Consider the following 25,030-nt stretch of genomic DNA (forward strand, 5'->3'; position numbering starts at 1 on the left):
TCCTGCATATCTTCCATTTCTCAAACAGATGAAAAATACAGTCTCATACTGGGTACACAGCAGCAGTTTATTCTGGCAATGACAAAGCCAAGTTCATGTGCAAAGTTTCTCTTGTGCATTTGCCCCATGGAAGACTGATAGATCCTCTTTAAGTCTGGGGTATGATACCACCTTTGCCCTGTTGTCCTGTGGCTATTCTTGTCATGACCCATATCCAGCCTTACTTTCCAGCTGCAAAGGCTATTGGATAAGTTTGCATGTATCTCAAATGCAGTTAGTTTGCTTGTTCTGCCATGTTTAACAGAAGTGCTGGTTTAGAGACGACTGGATGGTAACAAAATCCATTGGTTTTTGAGTATAAACTCCAGAACTGCTTCTTTTGGGGCAAAAAGCGCCACAGTTGTTGGATTTCTGAAACCCAGTTGGAATGATAAGTGAAAAAAATAAAATCAATGTTTCTTCAGGTATAGTAAAGACTTCTAGATGAAAGATGAATAAATGTAGATACAGTTGGTTATCTGCTTGGAAAAACAAAATAACTGTGTGAACATCTTGTTAGATGGTGCCTACTATTCATGTTTGTCAGCTTTGCTGTAACATGGTTTTCTGTTTCAGGAGATGAGCGGCTTGTACTCCCCAGTCAGTGAGGACAGTACGGTGCCACAGTTTGAGGCTCCTTCACCTTCACACAGGTATGGAGCTTGCAACTCAGGACTTGGATTTCAGGCTGTACATATTGCACTGCACTTGCTGGTCCTCTCCGTGCCATGCTCAAAACATGAGCAACACTATTTTTTTGTGTGCCATACAGTATTTCCCTGTTTTATTTTTGATTGATACAAACTTTATGTGAACAAAGCAGTGAAGAGAGCCACCTGAGTCTGCAGCTGGATGAAAAGTCTGCTCTAAACAACATGATGTAGAAAGCTGGTGGTTTTAAATGTAGTGTGAATTAGTTAACTTGAGTCATAAGCCTTTGTTATAGTATGAAATATTACTGTTAAATATGTGCTACCTCTTCTGAACATTAAGCAGTTCTGCTTGGCATGTGAAAGGTCCTAAACTTGTATGATATTGGTGTCCTCTGGCTTCCCTACACAGCATGAATAGCTAAAGCTATGGGCTCATAGGATCCAAATTTAAAACATACAGCCTATTGATTCTGTTTACCTGCTGTCTGTTCGATTTAATGAAATGCCTTTTGAATAACATACTTTCCATGTGGATTTTTTTGTCTGGAATATTGCATAGTCTGGTTTCTTGATGATAAAATTGCATATGCTTCTTGTGTCCAAGTTGCATGTGCCAGGGTTTGAAGTGCTCTACTTTATAGCCACGTTTTTTGGTTGTAAGAAAGCTCTGATTTCACAGGGTCAAGTAAAGTTACTAAATGGTCATCTCTCCTACCTCTTAATTATAGAGTTCTCTAAGCTATTGACTTCTGTTTTAAAAATTGTACCTTTTCTGCAATTAGCAGCTCTAAACCTAATACTCCAGAAGTATGAAAAAAAAAAATAATTATCAGATTTCCACCCCTAGAGAGATTTAGCTACAGTGCTCTGGTAAGGAGCCTAGCAATATTGGCTGGGATTTCTTACCAAGATGCTATTTCTGGACACTAAGAACAGAATATCTTATATTTCTATGAAGCTCTAGCTGGCCCTGAGGGAAAGGACAGGAATATGGCCAAGATGGATGAGAACAGTGGTTGTTATTTCACTCTTCACTGCTTGTTTAATTTTTTGGGTGCAAGGTGCATATTTTTTGAAGTGGGTTATCGCTGTTTTGCCAAGAAGCAGTTTTGTGAAGCTGATTAGATTCTTGTCAGGTTCTACTAGTTTTCTGGTTATTGGCTATTAAATAGATTGCTGCTTGTTTGCTTTGTGATACTGCTGCTTGGGGAAAACTTGAGCTCTGATTGGCCTGTATTTGCTACATGTTGAACACCTTCAGGCCTAGAAACCTTTTTTTACAGAAGATTGTACTTACCAGTAGAAATGAATCTATTACTCAAGCCAAGCTAACAAACAAGCTCCCAAAGAAAAATTTTATCTGTTGATAGCTGGGCTAACATTTTAAGTCCAAGAGTTTTGGTGAAAGGGTTGGGGCAGGGGGGAAATCTGCCCCAAGACTTATGCTGGTTTCAGTCTACTGAGAATTTCTTACTCCTTTATGCCTGTTTATTGCACATCCTATGGTCAGTCATTCTTAGTTCTCGCTTTTGAACATATAAGGTAGTGTCAAATATTTTCGTGACTTTGGATTGACGTGCTTCACCTGAGGTCTGCTGTGAGATAGTGGTGGGTTAGACCATGGTGGGTGCAGAGGTTGTGGGCTCTTGCCCAATCTTGTTAACTCTCTTCTCTGGTTCCATCTTGGCTGTCTTGAAATTTTGTTTTTCCTCTGCTACAAAATGACAGGTGTGATACAATAGGATATTTAGCAGTTTCCTAGGCTATGTGGGGTTGCCTTTTTCTCTCATCTTGAGGAGACCTCTCCAGTTTCTCAGTGACATTCCTGCATTAAGAGGTAGTCTTGAGTGGCTGAAGTGAAAACAGTACATGAAGGAAGTGTCTGAACAGGCATTGGTTCTTGCTGGCCTCCTGTAACTTCTGTCCCCACCCTATCCTGACAGTTCTGTGTAATTCAAGTGTTTGAATTACCAGAAGTCAGATTCCAGCAGGGTCTCCTGCTTGAAATTAATTTTCTTTACAACATTAAATGTAAGGTTTGGGCAGTATCTCAAAACTGTAACTTTGATTCCTTCTTGAAAAGAATGCTGCGGAACAGCTGATAGGAGCTTCAAAATATGTTGGTTTTTTTTCCAGCTCTGTTAACATCCAAAGTGCGTTTTAGAGATGCTGTGAACCACTAAGAATGAAATACAAATAGTTTGAGATGGTTTCACATCCATGTTAAAATGTTACTAAACTTGCAGGGACTTTTAAACTTATCAGTGAATTAAAATGGTGTATTTAAATTGGAATATAACTTGTTAACATGCTTAACACCCTTCTAATGAAATATAATTGTATAAAACTTTACTAATGTGTCTTACAGTACAAGGTTATCATAGACCCATGCTGAGATGAAGAAAATCTCTTTAGCCTTTGAATTTAAAGTTCAAGAAAATAGAGTTCTCTGGAATTTGGTTTTATCTGGTCTCTAGTGACTTGCCCTTATTCATCTACTTCCTCTAAATCACAGGCTTGCTTCATTAATTCTGTTTCTTTTCATTGTTTGTAGCTTCTCCCCCTGCCCCCCCCCAACATCTTCAAAATTTGAAATTACTATGCCTTCCCCCACTTCCTTCATAAGCTCTTTAGCAAAAAAAACAAGTATGACTATTGCGTTCGATGCATTCTCAGCTTCAAGAAACACATGTTTTCTTATGCTTGTACATGGTATGATGAAATATTACATTGGGTAATAGCATGGCACTTGTTCAGTGTTGCAGATTGCTGGGTTTGTGTACTAATAGAGAACAAGAGGGGAAGAATAAGGGAAAAGAACGAATAGTTCTGTGTAGCATTTTTCTAAACTAGTGCATGTACTATTTTTGCTACCAATAAATCGTGCGAACAGGAGGTACAAATAAGCAACTTATCTGTGGCTGCATATTCAGGAGTAATAGCAATAACAAACTATCACTCTAATCGGAGTTTCTGGGGAAAGATTCTGATCTAAAAATTAGTTGCCTGGTAACTCTGGTAACAAACTGCGTTTTGGTGGCTGTTCTAAATATGTTGTGTTAGTGTAGCTGAATTTCCTAATTCAACCTAATGCTACAGCTTTTTAAAAATAATTCAGAGGGAACTTTTGTAATTTTCTGATTATTTGCATCCTGTTTTTAAAAGGGAAAACAATCAAGCATGTGACAGTTAACTCAGCTACAGGCACTGCACAGAAATCACTTTGAATTTGTATTCTGGTTAGGGAGATGACGCACTTTTGAAGGCTTTACATCGCCAGACAACCTGCAGCAGAACGAGACCAGACATTCTAAGTCTGTGTGTTTTGCTGTTAATTGCCACTGTACCTGTCTCAGAATACTTTCTCATCATTTTCCAGCTGAGCATCTTGTTCTTGCTGTTCCTGGCAGGATCTGCTGTATGTGTTTCATTTTGTGTGGCCACATTCTAATTTAAAGTTCATTGTCCCTGACCATGCCTGAAACAGCTTTGCTGTTTTCTCCCTTGCAATAGCCTGCAGCAAATAATGATTTTTTTTTTTTATCCCTCAGATTTTCTTAGATTGCAGTTTTTGTCTTGCCTGTTAACAGAAGCCAAATCAATCTCATCTTAAAAGTTAACCACTAATGAGACTTTAAAATAATCTCTCATCTTCTGTTTCTACTTCTTTCCACCTCCAGGGGAGCTTTAAAACATTCAGAGAAATATTTAAGCACTAGTACCACTATTTCATCCTTCTAGGCTTAGAGGTGCCCTGACTGGCATTTTGACCAAACAACTTGTTTTATGACCAGGAATGTCAAGTCTGCACATCAGTTCTGGCAACTGTTACATAAACATCAATAGGTACAATCATCTTTTACAAAGCCAGGACCTATAGTAGTGTTCTGGCAGCTTTTTAAAGAAATCTTTAGCTTTCCCAAGCAGTGCTTAAATCTAAGATTACCTCATAAGTAAGACTGAGAATAATGAACCCAGATAGCTTCTCTTACGTCCAAGCCAAATGACATAGCAGAAGCAAGTAAGTTTTATAAAGATTCTTAGAAACAAATCATGGTGATGTTTGTAATGTGTTCATTACTAATGAAATGGTATTCTTGTGTACTAATCTTTACTTGTCCTAAAAGTATTTTAAATTTGAGTGTTAAGGGTGCTTTAATCTGGCTCCAGTGACTTACTGTGAGTAAATATTTTGCCTATATGTGCAAGAATGCCAAACCGCCTGTTTTCTGATTGTATCAGTAGATCCTTTTGCAGTTTTGAAAATTTAAATTTCTTGAATGTGCATATATATGCTATGTTTTGAAAACAGCAATTTAAGGTATGTTGTGTCATTGTAGATACTATATAGCCATATATAGTTTAGCATTTTCTAATAATAGTAATCCCAGCTGTCAGTATCTCTTTAGTTTATCCCTGTATTTAATTACTTATGTCTTGTTTTGTGTGTCTTTGGAGATGTCTGGAATACTAGCACACCTGTCTTAAGCCGATTTCTCTAGCTTTTCTCCTCACAGTGCTGTTTCAAATGCCATGGCATTAAACTACTTTTTAAAAAAAAACCCAAACAGTGGTAGCATGCTATTTTCAAAATGTCTTATCCTGCATATTTCATACAAAAGATATGCTTTTACATTCTAATAAGAAATTATTAGATTGCTGTACACATAATTGTGTCTGCCATCATTATGCTTTAGGAGATCCCTGTATTTTTAAAAAAACAAACAAATCCTTCCCAAACCCCCAAACAAAAAAATAACCTTGTGTTTGCTGTCAATAAAATGAATTTCAAAGGCAATTATACTGCAGGATGCGGAGGGGGGAATAGCAAACAGATTAAAAATCGTAAAGGATGGTTGCACAGTGATTTAAGCAGACTGTTTCTTTTGGTTTTGCAGTAGTATTATTGACTCCACGGAGTATAGCCAGCCGCCAGGCTTCAGTGGCAGTTCTCAGGTAAGGTAACACACATGTTGCTGTACAGGGGGGATGGGAGAGTGAATGTGGAGGTTGGGCAGAGATTAGGCACAACTCTGTTCATCTCCAGGGTGCTGGTCAACTCAAGTCTTGCAAATGCTTTTAATGGGTTACATGGGCAAACTGGAGCCAAGACTACAGCGTTGTATGTGATTGTCAGTGCCCATGCTGATGCTGTCAGAGAAATCTGATGTAATATATTTAGACATCTGACTTTATTTCCAAAGCTGAGTCTTCAGGGAAGAGGGGATATTTTTTGCTTTTCATCTCATAAGTAGGCAGCATTTGGGAAGCTAGGTAAATCCCTGACCCTCTGCATTGACTTAAATAAGTTTGGATCAACATTGACTTCAAAACAATGATTCTCTAAACATACAGCCATTGTGGTTTGTCCTTGTTTAGCTCCTTGCAAACTGTATTATAAGTTCACATAGAGGGTAGAAAGTGAGATATACAGTAAAGTGTTTGGCAGGCAGCCTCCAAACTGTGTGATCCTCAGGGTCTCCTGACTGCCAAACAGCACTGCCATAGTCTTGCAGTTCAGAGTGATTCAGCTGGGCTGGGAAGATGACACTGATATCTAGCTCACAGTTTCAAAAAGGTTAAACAGTTTTGATTTAAACAGATGGACTTGGTTACATGCCAGCTTGTGCCTTTGGTGCTCTCTGGTGGTGGTGGACCATCTGTGGCACACAGCAGTATCTAATTGGTAAATTAATAGGTAGATGTGCTGTTGTATTGATCTTGATTGTATAGCTGATTTAAAGAAAAAAAGTGACTTCTGGGAAAATCCTTGTTGTTCCTGATACTGTTCTCTTGGGAGTTTTTTGCTTGAACAAAGAACTGTAGCTCTACCTCACTTCAGAGGGCAAGTGAAATATGGGTGGAGATTTTATGTTCAAGACTCTGATATGACACAGTGTGTTTCTTCTCCACTTGTATGGCTCTTCTCAGTACTTTTCTTTCTATCCAGACAAAATTAATAGCAATACTACCAGTAAGCATACACAACAAAAAATCTAGACTTTCTAGTCATTCTGTATGACAGCCTTACTTGTGTGAGAATAATCTTTTTTTGTTCTCAAATGCAGATTTTTATCGAGTGCATGATCTGTACTCTCTAGTAAAAATTTTTGAATTAAAGTTTAATATATGCTTGCATGGGAAGTTGAAAGAGAACTCTTGAAATTAAACACTTCATTCAAATGTAGTCTAATTTCAACAAGACTTTACCATAAAAATAGCGTTAAGAATATAAATTCAGTTATGCTTTTTTTAATTCATGGCAACAATCATAGATTGGGCACTGCTGGCAGTAAGAAGCAATGTTAGGGTGAACATCACAGCCTGCTTTTACAATATAATTACTTTGTGCATTGCTCACAAACATGTTATTAGGGAAGAATTTATATACCACAAAGCTACAGGACAGTTTTCTTCCAGAAGCTGAACTTGAGAATTAAGTAGTGGACAAGTCACATAGGCCCTGGGGAATTCTGCAAGTAGTGTTTAGTGGCAGTACCTTTCTTTTTCCTATAAATAAGAAGCTCGTGTGTAGCTATGAAGCTTTTCCACAGTTGTTAGCCAACTACTTAGGTCACCTGATGGAGCTCAGACAGTAAAATCACTATTGATAACAGAACAATCTGAACTAATGTCCTCAACTAGGAGAACTGTAGTAGTTTTAGCAGTTGAATAAAAATTGCTTATGTTTATTTTCTCTCTTCTCTTGTTTTTTTCTTCCTTCTGTTTCCCAGCACTGCTTAACAAGTAGCCAGGGAACATAATTCACAGAAACTGAATAAATGTCTTGGTAGAACATGAGGAGTTTAAAATGCTTATCAGGGGAGGATCTGATGAAGACAGGTTAATGTAGATGGAATCCCAGCACAGATGAGTTACCATTTGTCAGCCTGAGACCTGCTCTGGGGGGATCTTCCTCTGGAGCCCCAGATGGTAATCATACAGCAGGCAAATACCATGGTTGTGATTCCTTCTCAGTGTGGGCTCATCTGGCAGATCAGACTTGGGTTTGGGCTCATGTCACAGGCAGCTCATTGTTATTTGAGACTGAAGTGATTGCTCTTCGATGCTTGAAGTTGTCTTGAGCCTTCATCACTCCTGATGTGCTGAGAGTCTGGAGCCCTTGCAGGCTGGTGCACAACATTAACAGGGAGGTGCTATAAAGGTGTTGTGTTAAGCATTTCTTAAAGCTGTGAAATTTTAGGAAACTGTAGCTAAAAGATGTTCATATAGGAGTACTTTCCAGTGTTCTAGTTGTGTGCTGAGACTGGAGTTGCTTTCAAGATGAAACAAGCTGTGTAGGTGTTGCCAGTGTGCAAGTGTGAGTCATGGTGTCAAGTGTATAGCCAGGGCCCTTGTGCAGGAAGTTTCATTGCTTGGGGTTTGCTTTTTCCCAAAAATGTTAGATAACTGTTCATACAGGTATAAGCAGAATTTGATTGGGCTCTAAACTTAGTTTGTTCTTGTTGGCTTTTGTGATAGCTGTAATGAGGACAGGCTGTTCTCTTGCATGGATTGCAGGGGTGTTTTACACAGAGTAGGTTTTGTTAGTGCCATTGAGTGGCATTATGGACCTTGTATGTAGTCAGAGACATTGTTTATTAGGAGCTTGGTGGTTCTCAAAACTTTTAACATTTCCCCATTAGCTTTCAGTATAATTGAGACTTCTTAAATATACACTAAAGCAAGGTGCCCTTCATGCTTCTTGTGTAGTAGAGGAATTTGTTCCTTTTCCTTACTAGTGATTAAAACAAAGTACTATATTTTCTGTTTTGCTTCATGAGGACAGCTTACTTACATAGTTTAAATCCTTTTGTTTCTACCTCTCACTATTACTGCTTGGGTAGGTTGGGAAATAGCTTTAATGTGAGTTTCATGGACTTCATTTCAATTAACCTTTGAACTTCATGGTGTCTTCTGCTTCTATCCTTAGTTGGTTAGCTTTATGGAGAGTTACTGAGTTGCTTCAAAAGAAATAATTCAGTAACTCTTAAAAATAAACACCTCCTTCTGTTTTTAACAAGCTGTCTGCCAGGGATTGAGGAAGTATTTGTTGTAGTGTCTGTTTGATTTGTGAAGCTGGAAGCCTGGTATCTTTAGCCTCTGCCATCTATCTGTATAAATGCAAGACGTGACTCCCCAAGGATCGCTGCTGTCTGTCCTGTGTGTGAGAATGGAATCGATAAATTTGCAAAGGTTCAGGAAACAAGAACTGTCTAAAAGCAGCTTTTCTTGTTTGTCAAGTTAAAGGGTGCAGCATAGGACCTTAAGCATAACTGTTGACAGTGGCAAGGTCTTCATTTAATGTCATTTTACACTTCTAACTCTTCACATATAATGTATAAGTTGTTTATAATTTGGTAAAATCTGTTGAGGTGAAACCCAGGCCTGACTTTACCTTTCTGAAATGTTCTCTTTTTCTCCATTCAGACCAAAAAGCAGCCGTGGTATAACAGCACACTAGCCTCACGACGCAAGCGGCTCACAGCTCACTTTGAGGACCTAGAGCAGTGCTATTTTTCCACCAGGATGACACGTGTCTCAGGTGAGTTCCTCTTGTCTGGTATTCAGCTTCTGACATCAGTTACCTCTTACAGTGCCTAGTCCTCAGGAAAGACTTCTTTTGAGAAAGCAGCTTTCACTTCTTCCTTGCATGGGAATGTTGCTATACATGTTTATGTGTTACTCAAACCATCCTGTTATTTTCTTGACCAATCTTCCAGGTTGCTAAATTTGGAAAATTTAATCCTGTCACTTTGGAGGGGCACATGTATTACTTTGTAATCCTGTACTGTGAAGGGCATAACCCACAATAAAAAATTTCACTGATGCTCATTTGAAAGATATAAATGTCTGAAAGCAGTGGTTGTGTTGTCTTTCTACTAGATGTGGTATAAACACAGTAGTTAAAAACATTGCTGCTAAAATACTTCAGAGGTATAAACATAAATTGATAAATTCTCCTGTATTTAGAATACAATAGGACACTTGGAGGTTTTCCTTTATGTTGTGTTAGATTGAATCTTGATCCTCAAATGGTTTGGAGCATATAGAAGCTGTGTGTAGCAGTGTTGCTGTTCCATGGGGCACACCTTAGATCTGAGGATTGTTTTGCAGCATTAGAAGCTGTTTTCACAATTGCCTAGATTGCCTCATTCATAATTGAGTAACAGCTTGACAGCAGCTAGAGTAATTGTTACCTAGTGGATGGATCGTAAGAAACAAATGGGTCAAATTATGTTTTGAGGGCAAGGAGGGTCGCTGTGCAATCTTCTGGGGAGGAAACCACCTTTGGGGAAAAGTTTCAGGCAATGGGCTGTGGCAGGCAAGAGTTTTGCAGCATCAAGCTGTGAGCTGCAGCTCATAGAAGAGTGACAGACTGCAGCGAGGAGTGGGGAGCAGCCAGCCCTCAGGGGATGGGAGAAACCCTCTAGGGACAAGAGGAAACTAGGTGGAGGTTGCTGCAGCAGAATATCTTTACTGGTAGTCTTGAGAGGCAAAGACCAACCTCCAATGATAGAGATCAGCAAGGGAGCAGGGGTAGAAACCCCTGTGGCTTTTTTTCTCCATGTAGTTTAGTTTAAGTTTTATTCACTCTTGAAATAAAAATGAAAATTAAGCTTGATTGTTCTTTTACTTAATTAAAAAAAAAATTAAATTAAAAGGCTGCAACATGTTTTAGGGGAGCTCACTCTTGAATATGTCTACATCTTCTGCCTACTTTAGAGCAGTAACTGACTCAGTTCTCATCATGCACAGCAAAACAATTTTAACAAGGAGTGCAGCACATTGAGAGGGTGCTTCAGTTGCTGGAAGATGGGAGAAGGGGGTTGTATGGGACTGGTTTCCTGTGAAGTACTAGCAAGTGCTTTGCAAAATACAGTACTTCAGATCACATTGGAATGTTTTTATGCTGTGCTATCTTGGTGATGCATAACTGTGTTTATGTTAAAATAATACTTATTAACCAAGAATAACAAATAGGGCTCTTTCCAGCATTCCTTTGTAGAAGACATTTTTCTTCATAATTGGAACTATAAATATGAATGTGGTGAAACTGTTTTTGTATTCGTTTGTGTCAGCTGCACCGAGAGCAGAGGATTTGCAAGTGCAGGTTTTTCTCTAAATAAAGGATAACCTGTGAAACTTGATTAAGTTTTCTTAAGTCAGTCTTGCTTTTTGACACAGATAGGATTTAATGTGGATTTAAAGCTTTTTGCAAGTGCCTATGACTGTTCTGGTAGGGAGTGGAGACATAATACAACTGTAATTATGAAATGGCCTTGCACTTTGACAGAGAAAATGTCTTGAGAAATAACATTTGGTTTTCCAGACACAGATGCAGAATAAATTGTAGGAGGACTGTGTGCTTGATCTCTAAATTAGGGAAACGGAAGAGTAGCAGCTATTTGTTCCTATCATGGTGTCAAAGGAGGAAACAGTCTTTGAAAAACACTGACTGATGTTTACGTGCTGCTTCTTGAGCTGTTTCCTGTAGTGGTCAGGCGCTGACGATTTTAATTTGGAGCAGTGCTTTGTTCATCTTCCCCCTTTTGATTCATCTGACATAGGTAATGTATATGTTAGTACCCTTAAACATGCTAATTACTAGCCTTTACTGTTCCTTTATATGATCAAACATTAAATAGCATAAGGGACACCAGAATGCCTTACAAGTGTAGAGCAAGATATTAATTTCTCATGGTAAAGAATTACTAGGGTGAAGGAAGTGATTATTCTCTCTCTTCCCACAAGAAATCATAGCTGTATTCTGCTTTCATAGATCAATCTGTTCCTTTTTTTCAACCAAGTATTTCCAAAGCTTTCTAATAAGTGGAGCTTTGTCACTTCCTTATGCTGCTGATTAAAAAAAAAAAAAAAAGGTAACTTTTAACTAGTGGGTGGAATTTGATCTTGGCTATATGAGTGAGTCGTATGTATGACTTCTGTGCTGCTGCAGTGAATGCTGTGACTTAACAGGAGACAAGATGTGCAGTGCCTGTAAACTGTGGTGCTGTGTGTCAGTGCTGTGAGAGCAGTGATAGCTGTAGTTCCCTTACATTGTATTGGTGCAAAAAGACAAAGTGAAGGTGGGAGCACTGGAGGAGGGAAGGGAGAACTGCTGCAAATTCTGGGGGTTATTACAAAGCCTGAAGGCTCTCCCTAATGTTTGACTGCAGATAATGTGATTGTACTACCAACCCTGACTTGCATGCAGCATCACTGAAGGTTGGAAATTTTTACTTATTTAAGAAATACTAAATTTTAAAATGGCTGCAATAAAATTCTGTTTGTACTAAGAAAAGTTGGGGCTACTGAGGAATTGGGGAATGATACTCAACTATCTACAATGCAGTTTAGTTTTAACTTTTGTAATAAACTGTTCCATTTCCCACAGAAGATTTATCATCATTATTCAAGCTGGCTCAGTTTGACCTTATCTGCTGAAGGTCTTAATTTTCACAAAACAGGGAGTCTTTTCTGGTTTCATGCTTGTCTTGCTTCTCCAGCCCTGAAGCAACTCTCCCTTAGCTCTGTTGCTTTTGGAGTAACAAAAATATTTTTTTACTAAAAGTATTTTGAATGTAATTGACACCAAATGTAGGCATATTATAACAGAAGTATATGGAAAGAAATATATTTTCACCTCCTTAGAAAACTGGATGTGCTCTTCACAGTGCATTTTGATATGCTTAAAGGTTTTCTGTTAATAATCTATATGACCCATGGGCTCTGAGCTTGAATAAAATGAGATTACCAGGAAAGCTGTAGTTGTGATCTCTAGGCAGATTCTCAGCATGTTAGATTCTTCCAGTGTTGCAGTGGAAGGACTTAATTTGTGCTCTGAAGAAATCATACTGCCTTCGGGGGATGCTAGAGGTGAGAGAACCTCGTTTTGACCAAGTATCTTCCCCAGATTACAAACAAATAAAAATCAAGATGTATGTCTTCATGTGACTGAAGACATACATCTTGATTTTTTTGTTTGTTTGTTTGTTGTTGAGTTTGTTTATCATCTTACTCTGTTTCTGACTTCACCAATGGTGCTGCCTCTCCCTAGATGACAGCAGAACCACAAGCCAGCTGGATGAGTTTCAGGAGTGTCTATCCAAGTTCACGCGCTACAATTCTGTCCGACCCCTGGCAACGCTGTCATACGCTAGTGACCTCTACAATGGCTCCAGCATAGTATCCAGGTAAGATATACTGTGGCTCTGACAGTGTATCTCATGCTGATACAGGCTGCTGAGGGTGAGTTAATAACCTATATTAAACAGGTTGTATACATGTATAACACTTTGCAGTTGTTTCCCCAAAATAGTTTTCCAGATGTGTGATTATCACTGATCTGCAAAGGCACTCAGGTTCTATGGTAGTACCTTTTACTTCCCTTGGTGTTGGTCAAGACTGAACACAAAACCTTTGAGGTGCTAGTGAGTGTCTGCAGCTGTTTTGATAAAGCACAAAGCCTGTTGTAGGCTCAGTTCTCTTCATGTTAGTATGTTGTCAGTGATGTGGTTCTAGCATTTTAAGAAACATCCATCTTTCTTGGTGTTTTAAGAATCTGCAGTGGTTTTAAATATTGTTGATGGATCCAGTTGTTATGGCAAATATTAAAAAGCTGAGTTGTTTTTAACTGACTGCTTGAACTTATTGAGTGTTGGAAGCTCTGTTTTCAATGCTAAACACTAGTGAGAGGGTAGTTGTGGTAAAGCCAAGTCAACAGCTCTGTTCTTGCCAACTCTGTATCCCCTGTTGTGTGGGGTGGTCATGTCCTGTGCACTGCTGCTGAAGCTCATCTGAGCTTCCTGTGGACCAGTTTGGATGCTTAACTAGTGAAATGTTATTGACTGTCTTTCAACAGAATTAGTTTCTTCTAGTTTAGCTTCATGAACCATCTCCCTTAAGGATCAGGCTTTAGGAGCACATGGGATAGGAAGAGGCTGGGACCTCCTGATAGCCCTAACATTAAACTGGTTTCAGCAGCTGTGGAAGTATACCCTGGGGGACTTTAGTCTCTGGTAGCTTTGGAGCTGGTTGTGCTGCAAAAAACAATGCAACATGCTAACTGGGAAATCTGTTCTGCATGGTATATATGCAAGACCCGTTAGCTTCTTATGGACACACTTCACAAATTCAAGCATGTTTGTTCACAGCAACCTTTTGAAGGAGGGAAGTAATATTACCACTTCATATATAGGGAGCAGGAGAACCAAAGTGACCATACTTGAGGTCTTGAAAGAAACATTACAATGACATGTTGAATTGAACTTGGGTTTTCTGAGTCTTGATCAGAATGACCTTATGAAGGGGCCATTCAGACAGTGACAGAACAGCTTGAATGTTTGTTGAAAGACCCCAAGAAGTTTGCACTATGAAGAAATGGAGCATGTGTAGCGTAGAATACACTTTTTTTAAAAAAAGCATTGATTCCTTAACTACTGCAATATGTAGTAGGAATGTATAATGTCCGACTTAACCACAGAGGTCAGAACACAATAATCACTGATCTGACGTATATTTAACCTGCACTGATTGGGTTCACACTAACTGCAATGAAATGCAGATGGGAATCTCACTGCAATGTAGACAGACTTCCTCAGCTACCAACTTCACCATGGATTGGATTTTTCTCCTTTGCCCTTTCTTTTCCTTGACATTCTGCAAGAGCAGCATTTTTGTGGTATTTGGTTAGAAAATGCTGGAAGGGCAGTAAATCTTGCTTCAGTTTTGAAGGCATTAGAATTCTTGGGTGAAATATGTTTGAAAAGTATGTGTGTTACTGTTTCTAAAATGAAGGTACTGCGGGGCCTCTCTCCAAGCCAGTGCTAGAATCTGTAGTTAAATGCATTTAACTAAAAAATAACTTGGCTTCCAACTCAGTGTTCTTCCTGCTGATGCTTTTTATTCATCAAAGCATTTTAAGAAATTTTAGCGTTTTCAGTGTGTGGGTTGAGTAAGACTGTTCAAATCTGAGCATGTCCTTAACTGCTTTTGGTAAAGCAGGGCTGCTGAACATGCTGCTGCTGTAACTCTTAGCTTCTGGCTATCAAAACAGTTCCTTTAAAAACTGAATTTGTTAATCAAGAATTTACATGTTGTGTGTATTGGCTAACACACTTCTGTTCACCGTTGTTCTTCATCCAAATCAATAGACTCAAGTTCAGGGAGGGTCTGTGAAGCTAAATGATGCATGTGTCCTGGTGATGGCAACTTAAGATAATGAGAGCAGCTTTTAGGTACCCATGGATGGACCAGATTATTTATTGGGGCACTTTAAAAGCTTATCACTTTGATTTTTAAAAATTCTGTGAAAAGTTTGCTAGTCTCGTCCACTGCACTGACTTCTAAAGGTGTTCCTGGGTGTGCAGTAGGAAACACTGATGAAATGGCAAAAAATAAGTCTGGCTGCTTAGCTGATGCTGTTGAGACACATGCATTTAAATACAAAGCAAAGATACAGTTAATAAGTAAGGAATTCTCACAAATTTTTTTTAAGTTTTAAAGGGATATTTTAAGAATACTTAAGAATAAAAGTAGAATTGACTGGAAGCTAAACTTGTACTTAATTTAGTTGTTGGGTTTTTTTTTAAAAAAGCTGCTGTTACAAATGGATAGAATACAAGCATTTGATTTCCGTTGTTTTAACCCTACAATGAAGTTGACACACTGGACTTCCGAAGATCTGTCTTAAAGATGTTTTTAAGATGCATTAGCTTTATTTTTGTGAAGAAAGAAGATGGAAATATATTCTTTATCTGCAAAATCTTGATGTCTACTTAGAAGGGGGCTTATGGTAACAAGATGAAAAGTGTAATTAAAGACTCTATATAAAGAGCAGCAACAGTACTCTCCAGAGTGCCTTGCCACAAGCATATTCATGAATGTCTGGACTTCCTGTGGACTACTAAAAGCCTGTAAACAATACTGTGTATGTTGTGTTACTATAAAAGTTCTGATGAAATATTTAGGAAAGCTACAGTTGCCTTTTGGGGTGAAGGAACAAGCTAAGGCTCTGTTTTCCAGTTCCCGGTTTCCCCAGCCTGGCAGTGAGGTTGCCGGAGGGACCTGCGCTGAGCCTTGCCTGGCCAGCGGCCCTGCGGTGGCCAGGCAGCATCCGCACGGTGGCAGCCGTCGGTTGTGGTGCTGCCAGGGCTCGGGGGACCAATGCAGAGCTGGTACCTAAACTGCACATCTTCCATCACAGGCTTATGGCCTTATTTAGAAAGGTGCACACAGGTTGATGGTAAGCCCTGAGAGGGGGAGAGCTTCCTTACCTTGTTTAGAAACATGTTCACAAGCAAAATTTGCAACCTTCAGTCCTCTTTTCCCTTATTTCCTTCCAGAAAAACAGATTAACAGAGAAGAATGTTCAAGTGAAAACATGTTAAAGGCTTGGCAATTGCCAATCACTGAGTTTTGCTTTTAACATTTGGGGGGCTTTCAACTTGCTTGCAGTGTGAATGTGTATGTACCTCAGCATGCTAAATGTTTTTTCATACACTCAGTTCTCTTAAGTACAAAGTAAATATAGGATTTTCACAAGTATGTAAAGCTTTGTTAGAATTGGGCCAAGGAATAATTTTTTTAATTTATTATGCCCCCAGACAGAGCAGTGTCAGAGCTTAACTTTTCTTCTCTCTGCTTGCTGTGACAGTAAATAGTAAAGGCTTTCTTTTAAAGATGAGTCTGTAAACTGCAGTGTTAGCATTACAATGATTTATGTAGAAAATTGCTTTAGCACTGTCAGAGGCCTTCAGAATAATGTGGCAGTCTTTCATATTTTAAAAAAAGACCAGAAAAATCTAAGAAACAGACTACAGCAAGATGTCTGTCTGAAACCCAGCTACCAGAAAGCTGGTTCTCCCTGCTGGGTGGTTCCCAGGTCTGGAAACATGAGTGTGTTTCTCCAAGAAGCACTGAGTATTAGGGGCAAATGGTGTGGGTTTTTGTCATCTGCTCAGACTTCAAATTCTTCTGGGTTAGTTTACCATTTATCTGAAAGGTCTTAAAATTACATGCAAAGGGCTTTAGATGGCCCAGACTAACAATACTTATCTAAAGGTGTAGTGATTTACAGAGAGGGAAAGAAACAACTTGCTCTTTGGCTGCTGAAACCTTGCTTAATTCATCGGTTGAATCTTGAGCCAGTGTTCAAAAACTGGATGTTACCTTTGGAGTCCATTATTCTTTTTTTATAACTGCTTGCTTATTTTTCTGTTGCCTATAAGTAATGAACAAGATATGAAGAGGTTTTTCTTAATATTCAAACAGCACAATTAAGTCAGTTTCAAGATTGTATTTTTGTTTGTGCTGAGGCTTTCAGTAATGTGACCCGAAGTCCTTTCTTCCAAGGTGAGCTTAAAAGAAAAAACATCCATTAGGAATATGTTTTTTTCCATGTCTTCATTGAAACATTCTATTTTTTTTTGTTCCATTTGGACTACAATTACATGTCCAAACAAATTCTCAAATCTGGACTTTAACAAGGTACCTTTTAATTCTGTATCTATTGTAACAAGCCCCTTTTTTTCTCCCTTCTTTTTTCCTTTTTTTAATGCCCTGGGCTAGCTAGGATTAGATGAGCCATTTTATTAAGTTGGTGACCAGCAGTGCTTCTATCTTGGTGGTGAAGATAAATGAAAGAAATGCAAGTGCATTTATCCTTCACAGGATTATGTTTCAGAGTACAGTAGATGCTGCTCCTTGAAGATGAGAAATGGAGGGCTGAATTTTTCTTATAGTCTGTTAAATCGATCATTTTTTAAATGGACTCTTTTTAACAAGTGGCAGCTCAAAATTGTGGATCGATCTGTCTTACTTGGACTGTTCCCACAGCTGGAAGGAAGAGAGAAATGCTTGGATAAAGAGACTTAGACTACAGACTGGCCAAGGAAACTTGAAGTATAATACCCTGAATCTACTTCAAGTTTGTGCTTCTCCTGTGGCTTTCTTTCTTACTTTATCTGAGGTATTGGCCCATAGACCAGAGGGTGTCTGGGGCTCAAATGGGGTTTAGTTTAATTAAATATGAGTAAAGTACAGAGCCTTTCCCTTACTTTCTCTATTTTTTTCTCTGGAATACAGAACTGATACATTCCTAGTATATAATTGTGGTTTGGATCTCTTGAGCAGAAGCTAAATGTGACTTGTACCCAGCAGAAGGGTTATATGGATGTCAGTTCAGAGCTCTGAATTCAGAGGCGCTCTTGTCTGTAACATAGCCCTCCAAGTCCCCAGGACTGGCTGCTAATACTAACCAGGGACTCTGAAACCAGAAAAGAGCATGTCTGCTCATATCTTCAGTCTCAAACTGAACAGCATACTTCCTGGTAACATTGCAGAGAAATCTGTTTTTCCATCAACATAAGCTTTCAGATGTAAAACTTAAATAACTTGGTATCAGGAAGTTAATGAATAAGTTGTGTGACTGCCAGTGGGACCTCATTTTTTTTTTTTCCTAGTAATTTCAGACTATTTGGTAGTAGGAAGATCTTTTTCCCATTAAGCTCTTGTAATACTTCAAACTTGTCTCCATCTGCAGATAATTAGATGAGTTTTTTAGTTTGATTTAAACTCTGTGAATTTTTATAAATGGTCTGTTAAAAGTATTGAACAGTCTCTTGATGAATTTGGGAATAAGCTTTTAAACCAGATGTATTAAACCATGATTTCTCTTCGTGGTTTTTTTCTATACCTTGAAGAAACTTTGTGAAGTTTACGTAAACAGTTTCCATTTCTTCACAAATGTCGTCTAGGGGTTACTGGCTGCAGTGTGGGGCAGTCCAGCATTGGAGCGGGCTTCCCAAAGAGGTTGCGCAAGGTCCATCCTTAGAGGTGTTCAAAAACTGGTTAGAGAAAACCCTGAACATCATCTGACTAAAGAGCTGCCCCTGCTCTGAGCAGGATATTGGATTAGAGACCTCCAAATCTTGGGAATGGTACTCTTGTGATAAAGGTAAATGATCAGCTCACTAGAAATTTGAGGCCCTGTCCCTGACTTTCTTCTGGGAGTCTTCCTCTGGCCTTAGGTTTTAAGGAGAAGCAATGTCCTTGTGTGGGTTTGCCATGTATAGTGCAAAGTAAATTCACTTCCTATGAACTTTGGTATCCCCCACTTAAAAATGGAGGTTAGTTTAAACAGGATTATATTTATTAGAATAAGACTGGGCTTTTTTGAAGAGAAGTTTTGTAAAAGTGCAGGAATTTAAGATGGATTCTGTAGGATCAGGAATGTCCTCTGAGAGATTAATATTTAGGGTAGGAGGATGGTACCATGTGGAAGTTGCGTTGTGTCACTGCATCCATCCCTTGACTGATCAGGACAAAAATCTTTTCTGCGAGGCTGCAGGTAGCTGCCCTTCTGTTCCTCCTGATGTTCAGGTAATAATGGCTATCATAAAGCAGTGGTGCTGTGTCTTGGCCTTGGGAATTGGACATGCAAACCATTAAAACTGTGGTTTCACAGCATCTTAGATACAGAACTTCCATACCAACAGTGTTGGTAAAAAAACAAAGACAGATTTGCTTTAATTCCCCCCCAATTTTTTGGCTTAATTTCAATGTTGAGTGTTGATACAGTGAACTTTTGTGTCTGCTTGAAGAAAGAAGCCTGTTAAGAGAACATGAATTTCTGTAGCTTATTACAGTGTTCTTTTAATTCTCTAGCCATATTTGTTGGAAATGCCAGAATTTGCTAGGAGGTAGTTATCTGAAAAGCATTAGCATGCCTTTGGAATTTTTTGTTTGTCCCTTCCTTGGTAACTAGAGGAGTTAATCTATTAAATGGTAGGTATTTGAAAAATAAAAATAATATTGAGGTGGTGTGCTAAGGCATGTAAAGACATGTGGTGTGGGCTTAAACAGTTCTGAGGAAAAAAAAAAACCTTACGAGCAGCTCAGTCTGGAGAAGAGGCTTGATGTAATGATTATTGTCTGTATTAATAAATACAAACTCCAAGACAGATGTTTGGGACTTATATGCTTCATAGATGTTTTGTAAAATAAGTTATGAAGCTACACTTACGTTCTTATAGTATTATATATGTGCAAATTAAGGTGGAAGTCAGATCAAGTTTCTCTATATGAGACTGTATGAAATTAGGGGTATTCATAGTACCTTTATTTTTTCCTAAAGAATAGTTTAAGAATAACATACAAAATACTGACCAGAAAAGATTTTAAATACTATCAAAATAATCTCCTGAAACCAGTTTAACAGTGGGATGAAAAATACTTCAAATGGCATTTTAACCTTGTTTCATCATCACAAGACAGCAGGACCATCGGAGTTAATTGTCCCAGCCTATTCTTTGGCTCCTCAAGACAGCTCATCTGCGGCATATGGACTGGATATTTATGGAGTCTGGCGCCCTGACTTGCGGTGCCTGTTGGATTGAGCTGAGGTGTCTAAAGAGGTTACTGTCTCCAGCTGTCCCTCCTGATGCTCTGCTGCAGGGTGTCTGGCAGAGGAGCTGATGGTGGTGCCGGGTGAATTCAGAGTCTTGTGTTAATAATATGGCAGGCTGTGCACTGGGGTGCTGCGTGGGGGAGAGATTTGTTCTCGGAAATGGTATGTCTGACAACGTGGTCAGCTGGAGTCAGAAATGTCTTCAGCTGGTGCAGCTAAATCATGGAGGAATCATGAATTGGAGCCTGCAGATGGACTGTGTTGTTTACAGTCCCCGTATTGATGGAGATTTCCTGTTCAGACCTCTTCCAGATGCATGTTTTCCCCCTGCCTCTTCGCCCCCCTACCCCAGCTGTGCTCAATTTTGAAGAAACAAAGTCCTTGTTGGTGTAGTAATAAATGTGATGACTTCAAAACAAGCTTGAAAGCATCAGAATGGCCTTACTTAGAAGGTACTTCAATGTCTATCACAACTGATTGAGTTCCTTCCTACTTAATGGCATAATCTTGATAAGATGGTATTGCTGTGCCAATAACCTTGTTGTGGAGTGGGGTTTCCTACCTCTAACCTGCTCCTTATACAGCTTGGGCTGAGGCTGCTACCCTCTTTTTTGGAAGTGTTTTCCAAGCTTGAATGTGGGTAGAAGGCAGCTGAGTATGTTTGGAGACTTAAAACCTCTTCAACCTTACTATTCTCTTAACATTGAGGATGTGCTCCTTTTACTGTCAGAGCTTTTTGTAACCTACTGTGTATCAGCCCAGCTGGGAGAAATGGCAGAACCTGGTTTTCAAATATAGATAGGTTACCCAAAATACTACAGCAGGCAGACTGATAACTTGGCTTGGATTTTAAATAGTGTTGTAAGAAATTCTGCGTTTAACTGTTGGCATTTTTAGTTAACATTTCCCTACTCTAGCTTATTTTAAATGGTGTTTGTGGAAAAACTGAATCTAATCCTCATTAACTTGCATGGCAGTTGTTTGCAACGGCTTTGGCTCATTGTACTTTTGTGTATTTGGCATATAAACCCTGGGATTGTCGTCATCTTCTCTTCAGCATGCAGAAGAGCATCGCCTAGCAGTAAAGTGGCTTTTCATCAATACGCTTTATGTTTGGTTGCTTGCAAAATTCAGTAGTTCCCCATAGGTTTTCTCATAATTAGTGCTAATTAAGCCAGGTTCTCCTGAATATGCATATGAAAAAAAAAAATGCAGTAGAACGGGATGTCTTTAGCTAGAGTCCTATAGATAAGGCTGAAAGTCTGCTATGTCTTCATGGGAAATTTTGGGTTGTATTTAGAGATTAGGTTCAGGGTCACTTTCCCTTGCTTTCCCCCTCAAAAGTAGGGGGGATCCTGGTTCTGAAAGTTGAGCTATTGCAGCAAGTATAATTCATCTCTCTAGCATAGTATGTTCTCTCATTGGGTTTTAAAAAAGAATGATTCTGTTTTATCTAGCAATGACAAAGAATGAAAGTAGCTCTGGTTTTGACTTTAGAGCTGTGAGATGGAACTAAGCCCACCAAACCTCCTCGATTCAGATTTAATTTTCTCCTTTAAACAAGCTCTTTATGGAATGAGAGTATTTCTAAGTGGTCTCTGTTAGAACTGATGGCGTTTCATTACACTTAAAAGGATTTTTCTGAGCATGAAGTTGGCCCGGAACTAGGCCCATGGATATTATTTTGTCAATGTGGTACCTTTTTTAAGCCTTTCTTCAAACGGAGCAAAATAAAACTCCAGGCTACTGTGTCTGCAAGAAAAAAGCTGAAAGTGTGACTGCAGCATGACTGGTGCAATAATGTCCTCCCAGGAGAGCATGATGCTGAGGATTGTCCTTCTGTGCAGTGCAGGCTTCTATGAACTGTTAAAATGCCCTTCCCTGTCTGTTTTTCAGCTGTTGGATGGGGAAAAAAATAATCAACACAGAGCTGACTTTCTAGTGTCTCCTCTTTATGATTTACATAGAGGTTTGCTCAGGGGAAGTGTGTATTCCCATCAGCTGTTTGAAGCCTTGAGGAGGTGTGATGTCAGGGGACAGTGTGCAAGGTACATTCAACAGTAACTGGTGCTGCTGAACCTGGAGCTGGAACATCGCAAACAACAAGGAAGGAGATCAGACTTAAATAGCTTGGGGTCTTCTGTCCCATGTTTGTGTTAAACTTCCATTAGACTTGAATCTGATCCATTGAGAGGCTGTACTTATAGCAGCCAAGATAACTTTACCTTGATTAGAAGACAAATCGGGCAATTTTCTTTTTATCTGGGGGTCACATCTAACCCAAGTTAATATGTTGCTTACAGATGAAGATATTTACTCTGACAGGATGCATTTAAGTGAAGTCTTGTTCATATGATTAACCTATCCATATAACAGTGTAGAGAATCAAAGGGGTTTTTTTAAGTGGTAGTAGAGAGTAGAGACTGCAATAACCTGTCCAGGATTGTGATGTGCTTGCTCAGTTTATATTGGAAAACGTTTAGCAGCACAGGGCTTTGAATCAGGGAATATATTCAGCCAGCTGTGGTTTATCCTTCTCCCTATGGTGCAGGTTAAGGACTTTAGAATACCAGCAGTGACCTTATTTAGGTGGTGCTTTGAATTGAGGAGTAACTAATGCAACTGTTGCTTTATTAAAAACAAAAAAAGTAACATTTTTAATTTCAGCCATTCAGCTTTAGCAAAACAATCTTTTGATACTGAAACTTTATAGGCTTTGTCTTGGACTTTGGTTTTATATGTGACAAAATACAGACTTTGAGCTGGAGCACAAAACCTGAGTGCTGTAATAGCTTTCTATGTTTCAATATAGCTTTGTTTTTAAAAACTACAAATTATTATGCTAGTGCATGCTTAGTGACACTAATTACTTTGCCTTAAAGTATCAGTCTGCGGTAAGAACAGTCTCTCAGGTCTATAGGTTTATATTGGTCCCCAGTGCTAAACAGTCTTTGGTCGTGGTGTTGGGTTGTAACCTAAATTTCTATCGTTTACTTCAATACCTCAAAATGGGCTTTGGAAATAGGCAGCCAGGCTATAAGATGGTGAGACTTGGGATGGGCAGAAGTGACAGGATATCTCTCAGAGGCCAGGGAGTGGAAGCACAAAGTGAGAAAGTCTTTAAGGAAATGGGAGTGAAAAACAAAAGCTGCTGTTCTCTTCTACCTCCCACCAATTAAGTCTCTCCAAAACTGAAAACAGTATATCCATATTGCAATTGAATATGGAGCCCTGGCAAGATAAGATTTGGGGTTATGGTGCTGTAGAAACAGCACTGTAATAAGTAGAATTAGAATTGAAAGGCTTTGGTATATTCAGGGAGGAATACATAAATATATACGTATAGTCCCATGAGAGGGACTGAGTCATCTACTTTGTGGAAATGGCAACTGCTATGGTCACATCTCATTACCAAGTCACAGCAGAGGCATTTATGATTGTAGTAGCAATTGTAGAGTGTGCATGTATGGGAACGGGAGAAGAGCAATTGTCGCAGTGATGCCTAGTTACAGTTACTTTAACTGTAACTAGTGATGCCTAAGGAACCCTTGTCTGTCCCAAATCAATCTTTTGGTGAGTGCCTCCTAGTTCTAGTAGTAACTTATTGAGCACCAGTCTTGATGTTGCCTTATGGTAAGACAGCTGCTCCATTCCTTGAATCAATTTAGTTGCCCATCTGTATGCATTCTCTCACTCCAGTGTGTCCTCCAGGGGTGTGGAGAACTGCACACACCATCAAGATGCAAAGGTAGCAAGGCTTACACAATGGCAGAACTAGTAAATGCTCATGCTTTACTCCTTCCTTACGGGTCTACACTCAACACCATGCCAAGCTTCCAGACATGTTTCAGAAGCAATTTTTGTAATTCCATTTGTATGCTATCAGTGCTCTCCAAGGTTGTAGGTTTTAGTATTAAATAAAGCATTTGATTTATAATCTCACAGATTAAGAATAAAGATAAGCAGCAGGGAAACCTGAACCCTTGAGAATGTGTTTACTTTCTAGCAGCTCTTAGTGGTATTTCCATAGGACACTGGTCAATAACTACTCAGGAAAAAGAAAGTGATGACTTGGTATCTGGAGATGTTTCTCTTCTTTTTTCCCTAGAACAAAACAATCAGTTCCTTACAATTTGATTTTTATAAGTCAATTATATTACACATTTATACATATTTTTCAAATATCCAGGAGCTTTTGTTTCCCCAAAAGATTCCCTATAAAAATTCAGCTAGTCTTTGGTCATAAATGTGGAGTTTAAAAGGAGGTTAAAAAAAAACCAAAAGGAGCAATTGCTAATTGTTTCTAACATACACATCTTTGAAGAGCAAGGATTACTGCTAGTCCAAGAGTGAACTTAACTGGACGTTCAAATGATCTAAAATATGGTTTACCTCCGGTGGTTCCTTAAAAAAAAGAACATTGTCTGAACTGGTCTCCCATCTCTAGAGGAAGTTGCTTCATGCTAGTACTGAGGTAGGTTTGTACCACACAGACAGTTGGTGCTCCATCTGACCTCTGAGATGGTGAAAATGTTCATTGTCAGTGCCACGTTAAGTCTAACTAAAATAGTGCTACCAAAATACATTGCTCTTATTTTAGCAGGATGCTAATAGCCATTGCATACATGTTTTATGAGTTGCTTTGGCTCACTGATAGCTCTGCCTCTCACCATGTGTGAAATGGATGCTGTTGTCCAGCTGGTTTGTCTCTTGATTTCAATGGCCGTTTTCACAAAAAAGGATAAACTATTTGCTACTCCTCTATTGCATGTTATCATTGTGTTAATGACTAATTCACTTTGTAGAAATGTATCACCTGCAAACCAGAACGTTGTTCTTCAGAGCTGGCCCTGCTGTATCTTTTGACAAAATAAAACTAAGTTCCCTTGCAAATTTTCATGCAGATAAGCTTGTGTATAAGCAAGCT

The 25,030-nt window shown here is 39.0% G+C and overlaps 1 protein-coding gene across 1 annotated transcript in view; it reads left to right on the plus strand.

The window, feature by feature from the left end:
• The window catches only part of COP1 (COP1, E3 ubiquitin ligase), a 134,171-nt gene that overhangs the window by 29,725 nt on the left and 79,416 nt on the right, over positions 1 to 25,030 (plus strand). Inside the window, exons 10-13 of the mRNA XM_026854021.1 lie at positions 616 to 692; positions 5,591 to 5,648; positions 9,123 to 9,237; positions 12,754 to 12,889. Of these exons, the coding sequence (XP_026709822.1) occupies positions 616 to 692; positions 5,591 to 5,648; positions 9,123 to 9,237; positions 12,754 to 12,889 (386 nt within the window). The remainder of the gene's footprint in view (positions 1 to 615; positions 693 to 5,590; positions 5,649 to 9,122; positions 9,238 to 12,753; positions 12,890 to 25,030) is intronic.

Source organism: Athene cunicularia (assembly GCF_003259725.1).
Source record: "Athene cunicularia isolate RWA chromosome 8 unlocalized genomic scaffold, athCun1 chr8_part1, whole genome shotgun sequence".
Classification (NCBI taxonomy): domain Eukaryota; kingdom Metazoa; phylum Chordata; class Aves; order Strigiformes; family Strigidae; genus Athene; species Athene cunicularia.